General features: G+C 38.8%; 1 protein-coding gene across 1 annotated transcript; it reads left to right on the top strand.

The window, feature by feature from the left end:
* The first annotated feature begins 603 nt into the window (after positions 1-603).
* Positions 604-6,930, top strand: SM30A (SM30-alpha protein). Its single transcript, NM_214601.1, is given in 2 exon segments — positions 604-898; positions 5,510-6,930. Coding segments are annotated over 2 exon segments (873 nt in total). The 5' UTR covers positions 604-710; the 3' UTR covers positions 6,195-6,930.
* Positions 6,931-7,329: the final 399 nt, after the last annotated feature.

Genomic DNA, 7,329 nt, shown 5'->3' with positions numbered 1-7,329 from the left:
TGAAATAGAACCGTGCAAGCAATCCAATTTTTCCGTCTTGCCCAGAGGGGATAATAAATATGCTAATTGATAAGCTACAATCATTTTTTGTTAATATGCAGGAATATTGAGCAGACGTCACCTTAATGTTTGATTCAAGAGTTTAGAGCTAAATGTGAATATATCAAAATAGTATTTCTTTGGACGTGAATGGTAGCTACTGTACCCAACGCGTACTGTCATAAGATTTCTTCAACAAGATAGGAAAGGCTGTTATTTGTCAATCATTCGATTAGCTAAATAAAGATTAAAGATCTGTGACAAATAAATGAGGATTAGTCATCCATTGTTACCTAACCTCACTGTCTCCAGCACCAGCGCCTCTCTCTCTCTCTCTCATTCACACTTCAATAACGTCATCATCCATCGCCCCTCCCACTTTTTGTTTGCCCAAGGACGTTACAGTGGAGACCGGAAGCTAATGTAATAAGTGTGCGTTGTCAACTCTACATAGCGCTTCAAGGTAGGGGACACTGATTGACAAAAGTCTGTCCGATCCAAAATGTATCGTATAAATAGGACTGTCACACCTGACCAGATAGGATAATACCATCGTCATCGACTCGAGTTGGTCAGCTCAGAATCCACCTTCAGGTCTCTCCTTCAAGCTTCAGTTAAACCACTCCACGGAATCTTCCTTCATCTAGAAGTCTCGCACGTTGTCCAAGAAGATGAGGGGTTTCGTCTATGTGTTGGTGTGCGTATTGGCTTTGGCCTCTTTCTCCCGAGCCCAGTTGCCCGGTGCTGGCGGTCCCGTTTTACCGGGTGGAGGACCAACCATAGGACCAGTGAACCCAGACCCGACCAGGACAGAAGTATGCGCCAAGTTCTGGGTACAAGAAGGAAACAGCTGCTACCTGTAAGTTTCACAAATTAATTCCATTCCATTACTTGCATATCAGTCCATTCCTTTCCATTTTACCTATGCCCCGGCCCCCCCCCCCCCTACTCCGGGGTCGGAAGTACCGCATGCGTGTTCCCAAAATGTCCGGTAAAGGGGTACTTTTCACTTTACACACCGCACAATAGGGGGTGTTTTCAAAAGAAGGGAACACGCATATGCGTACCATAAATAACACTGAGTGGGAGGGGGGACCTATACCAATGTCACCACTTGTTTTAAACTTTACTTGCTTTTTAGCTTTAGAACATGTTTATGGTACAGCTGTACATGAACAAAATAATCGTGTTGTCAAATGTGTAAGCGAATAACATGTACATGTACATAATGCTGTTCAATTAGTGATAATTTCGTTGTTAAATGGGTTTCATCTTTTGTAGTATGTTTTATTTTTCCATCGTTCATTCGTCCCAAACATTCGAAGTTTCAATTGATATCAGGATTATTTATTTTAAGGGAATGAAAGAAGATCATTAACAAATATATTCCATTACACTATGCAACCGTTGGCTAGAATTTGAAACGCCTGCGAGCCGGAGTTAATGGTTTCGATAAATTATAAAACACTATCATTTTCTACCAGAAATTTCTAACGATTGTCTTTTTTTAACATTTTACAGCTTATATAATATAGCACGATTCCTACACTGTAAACAAATTTGTTTTTTTTTTTATCACGAAATATGGCCTATATGCTTGTTCGAAAGATGTTCGAAAAATTAATACAATTGGGGCTACTTTTAGTCTTTTCTGTGACTCTAGATGAGCGTCCAATGTGGGTTTTACAGGCATCCGAAACCCGATTCCAATCATTAGGTGGTCTGTCGATATTGACAGATCACCTATTGTTTTCGTCAGGATTTTTCTTTCTTTATTATTTATTTTTATTTATTTCTCCCCACTTTTTTGTGCCTAGGATAACTCAAGATCAGTTTAGTCAATTTCGTTCAATTTTGGCACAGTCATAGGTCATTGTCATGAGACGTGACAGTAACATTTTCAAGGTCATCAAGTCTTCTTGACGTCATTCAGGCGCCATTTTTTTTTTTTTTTTTTGTACTTTCAACTCATGATCGTATCTTCTTAGTCATAGTTATCATGATTAAGGTCAATATCCGTCCGGTCAATTTCAGGTCAAAAAACGCGCGCGTATGCGTACGTCCCCAAAAAATAAAAAAGCTCAAAATCGTCACAAATTCATTTTGCATACGTTTCGGGCAATTTTAAGCTTTTTGCAAAAAAACGCGCACTTCGGCTTGGGCGCGCGTTTTCGCGCGTCCTAGCATTTTTCAAAATAGAATTGCCAAGTTTTCTCTGTAATCATATTTGGCACATTTTTCCAAGCATTTTGATACCTTGTTCACCTTTTTCTGACCATTAATAATGGAATGAGCGTCCGTTTAAGATACATTTCCGTGCGTACGAGCTCTTTAAATACATAGCATATACGGGTAAAAACATGCCTATACAAAATCCATTGTAGCTCTTTAAAATGCCCGTTGACCCCTAATTTTCTTTTCATATTTGGATAGAATATGAATTGGAGATATGATTTCATGTCTCATTTGACCCTCAAGGAACTCATGACGTCATCATAATGGCCTCTAAACTCAAAATTTAAATTTGCATATTATGACGTCAGCTTATTTTGGGGAAATTGATTGTATATCTGTAAATATTGATCAATTTTCTTCCAAATGTTGGTATGTTCTAGCTGAGACAATTCTCTACAAATACTGTCACGACGGTTTTTCATTTAGACAAAGGCATCATGGCGTATTTCTGCGATTAAAGGAGGCATGTCAATTTTCACATTTTGCGTGTATTCTCTATGGGACATGACTTTGTCTCAAAACTGGATTCTACATTCCAGTCTTTTGCGACCAATCATCAACATCATCATCATTATCATCAACATCATTAACATTATCGTTATTATCATCATCTAACATTATCATCATTATTAACATTATCGTTATTATCATCATTATCATTATCATCATCATCACCATTACTATCATGAACATCATCACGTTCATCATGATCATGATCATCATGATCATCATTGTTTACATGTCTATATAACTTTTCCCTTTCTCTTTATAGTAAATATTCAAATCTATCATAAGAAGTGAAGACAGACCACCTAATTCGTCCCCATGACGAATTAAATTTCTAGTTTTTATTTATTTCTTTTTGTTAAAAAGATAACTCAAGATCAGTTCAGTCAATTTCGTTCAATTTTGGCACAGTTATAGGTCATTGCCATAAAACGTTCCAGTAATATTTTCAAGGTCATGAGGTCATCGTGACGTCATGCAGGCACCATTTTGTGAAATCACATTATCCATCATGTCTTCACGATGCATTCGCAAAGTTCATTCATATTCATATCACATATATTTCAGGTCAAGGGTCAACAGGTCATGTCATCAAAGATCACATAAAGGTCATGACGCGCGCGTATGCGTGCGTCAAAATTTAAGAATGCTCAAAATTACTTATTTATTAAACGAGAGTACGAATCAGGTCATTTTAAGCATTTCAAAATTTTCCGTCCGTACGTGTCCCCGCGCGCGTTGTGCGCGCTCACAGCGCGCGGAAAAGGTCAAATTCAAAATGTTTACATGATTTGGATTTCTCTTACCGTAATTGACAATTAACATTAATTTCAGTCACTCTTAACCTTTCATAAGGCCGTGAGCGCGCGTCAAAGTTCAAAATCCGCGCGTGCTGCTATGGGCAATATAATGCAAATTTGATCAAAAACATGCCATTTTAAAAATCGAAATAGCTCTTCAGATAGTCCATCGACCCCAAATTTTCATATCATGGTTTGAAAAAGCATGAGTTGGAGATCTGATTTCATACCACCTTGACTCGTACAAAGTGAAACAAAGTCGTCGAATTGGCATCTAAACTCAAACAAATGTATTTTGTTGATGACGTCATTTTTGTCTGTGTTTAATTGAGTTTATCTCGCTTATCGGGGATCGATTTTCTCCCAGATTTTGATATGTTGTAGCTGAGATAATTCTCTACCAGGATTATTGCATTTATTTTTCATTTAGATGACGTCATCATAGAGAAATATTCGATTAAAGGCGGCAATGCATAATTTGTCATATTTGCGTGTTATGTCTACGGGAGGTCACTTTTTTTCAAAACATGAATCTGCATGACAATGTGTTTTGACCAGTATCTCGGTTGTTATTCAAATGTTTTCTCCCAAATGTTAGTATGTTGTAGCTGAGACTATATGTTATCTAAGTCATTTCTCTTTTTTTTTCAATCTGATGTCAGGATCATGCTCATGCTCATCATCATCATTAACACTATCGTTTTTATCATCATATAACATTATCATTATCATCATCATCACCTTTACTATCATGATCATCACCATGGTCATCATGATCATCACTGTTTACATGTCTATATAACTTCTACCATTCTCAAATCTATCATAAGAAGTGAAGACAGACCACCTAATTCGTCCCCATGACGAATTAAATTTTCTAGTTTTTAATTAGTTTTGTTTCGCTGCTACGCAGCACCAGTATACACAATATTCCTCATCATATTGAGACATCCTGCAACATCGGGACAGCGAAATGATCTCAGTTCGCTGTCCTTGCTTCGTGTGATCTTCCTCCTGTGATATGGAATGACGTGCTAAATCTCATACCGAAAGAGCAGCGAAACGTGATTTAATATATACCTGTCTCAATTAAAATAACATGACCAGCATTAATAGCGGCTGTTGAAAACCAGACATATCATACTTTAATTTTCTTTGATGATTATGTTGATCTTTTAGCCCGTTTGAAGAGTTTTTTAGTTTCATGATCTTTGGGTATCGCTGTGATGATATTTTCTCCAATATCTCTTTTGGACCCCCATCGTAGACAGTTTATTTTTTACAGCAACGATTTGAAAGATGTAAGCTTAAAGAGATGTAAGCATCTCATGAATAATGCCTATTTTCTAATACAGAATATTTCTTTTACCTGGCTTAGACCGACTCTATAGCAGAACAGTTAAAGTTATTTGTCGTTCGGTCTGTTGGCAGTCTGAAATCGGTATTTTAAGCGCGACGATGTTATACAAATCAATTATCAATTCATTATTTCTTTCGTCAAAGTATTCAATCCTGTATGTTAGGCAGTGAAGTTCAAAAAGTGAGAGACCTATGGCAGTGGAAAGCCCCACAAATTTAAGTAATGATCCAAGCCTCGAAAGCTTGCGTACCAGTAGATCTGTAGGCAATAAAGTTCTAGGCCAAGGAGAAGATTCTTAGAGACATAGAACATGAAAAGTGGCTAATATGTCGAACTTTGAAGATTTCTATGTACGAGATTGGGGATCCTGTTAAAGGCCACGAGTCTGCTATGCCTTAGTCAGTCGAAGAGGGTTGTAGGTGTTGCTTTGATTTTTATTAAAATCATATTTCGTTCGCTTTTCTTTCCTTATATTTGGTTTATTAACATATTACTCAACGACTAATATCCATGTTTCACAGCATTTCCCTATGATTGATGTAATGTCATTTTTATATGCCAATCCCAGGTTCGACAGTGGTGCTTTCCTAAGACAAGTTGCCGCTTCTCGTCCCGTTGTCGTCAACAACCAAGATGGACTTTTCCAGGCCGCTGCCAATATGTACTGTGGCCAGATGCACCCCAATGCCTCCCTTGTCACAGTCAACAGCCTGGAAGAAAACAACTTCTTGTACGAGTGGGCTGTCAGGATGATGATTGAGCCTGAGCCAGTTTGGATCGGTCTTCACGCTGGCCCAACGGGACAATGGCAGTGGTATAGCGGAGAACCAGTCACCTACACCAACTGGGAAAGGATGACGCCCCCCATTGCTGAGCCAGGGCTTGGAGCCATGATCTTTGATGCTGACATAATCGCTCAGATGTTTAACAACCAGGTGGAGATCACCCCGCAATGGGTTCCGGAACAGGCCATAAACGACCGACATGCCCTCATCTGCGAGTACCATCCCTCCGGTATGACTGCAGCTGCAGCTGCACCTACGAATGCCCCAACCTTTCCTCCAATGACCACAGCTCCCCCTATGGCTGCTACAACCCGCGGCCCAGTCATGTTTCAGAACAACCCTAGGAACCTTGTGAATAGTCTCACTGGAGGACGTTTTGGAGGGTCACTCCTTCACGAGATACCACGAAGACAACGAATGAGGCCCTCCAACTACAGGAAGAATCCTTACTTCGGCATCCAGCCTTGAGTTTGGTTTTAATCGAGCTCTCCATTCTAAAACTCTAGTCACACCATCGACCCCGATACCTGACCAACAACAGACCGAAAAGAAAAGTACATTACTTCAAATGTTGTTGATAATCGTAAATAATCTGTCGGTCTGGAGTCGGTCGGTAGTCGGTTTGATGGTATGACAGGGGTGAAACACTTTCCTTATAACCCACTTAAACATGATGAAGGACAACCGAATGGTTCATCGTCAAATATCCCCTGGACAGTCACAAAGGTACTCTTCTGCTGCACTCCTGAACATGTACCGCAGCAGAGGGCGTCGTATCAAAGTCACTCTTCTGTTGACGTTTCTCCGGTCGGCAAACAAAACATTCCGATCAGCCTTCAAACATTTTGTCTGTTTTAAATGTGCATTGAAAAAAGAATGCATGTGATCCATTTTAAAAGAACTTGTTTGTGTTCCAATTCCGCTCCGTCTCATTTATTTCGTGTTTAAAGTCTGTCTAGAGAGTTATCGTCTTACAGTTCCTTTGCCCTCACATGTGTGTGACCTAAAAGTATCTACATTATATACGATAACATTTTATATTTTGTTCTTGTACAGTTCATTTCAAAGAGAATCTTTGTAAGATATTCCGTGAGTTTTGTCCTGTTCATGACAAACGATGTTAGTTATTTACATGTCGGTGATTCACTGGTACACATTGATTCTTTGTACATTGCGTTCATGAATAAATAAGATCGTTATTTTACATCTTGAATGTACTGCAGTGTTTTATTCTCCTTGAGGTCATATGCGTATAATCACTAGTTGAATTCATAATTAGTGCCTGAATTATGTGGCCGAATGACAAAATTATGTTACACAACTATCAAAAAAGGGTGTCTCTAAAATATAAAAAAAATATAAAAATAAAAAAATGTGCATATTAAAGGCGGGATGCGCTTTTTGTATTCTCCTTTTGTTTTACACAACGGCCTAGCCTTATTTGTCAATTAATTTGTAGAAGTGCTCCGTTCGAAAGAAACTACGTCATTAGTTAATTTTAACGTTCGCATAGCTGTATAAACTTGTATGCCCAACGCGCATGTATGAACGTTAGTGTTGTGCACTGACGTCTGGTTCACAGCAGTATCGTCTACTGAATGAT

This window comes from Strongylocentrotus purpuratus, unplaced genomic scaffold, assembly GCF_000002235.5.
Source record: "Strongylocentrotus purpuratus isolate Spur 01 unplaced genomic scaffold, Spur_5.0 spur5_scaffold_17, whole genome shotgun sequence".
Classification (NCBI taxonomy): domain Eukaryota; kingdom Metazoa; phylum Echinodermata; class Echinoidea; order Camarodonta; family Strongylocentrotidae; genus Strongylocentrotus; species Strongylocentrotus purpuratus.
The sequence above is the reverse complement of the archived record's forward strand: the minus strand, read 5'-3'. Positions and strand labels throughout refer to the sequence as shown.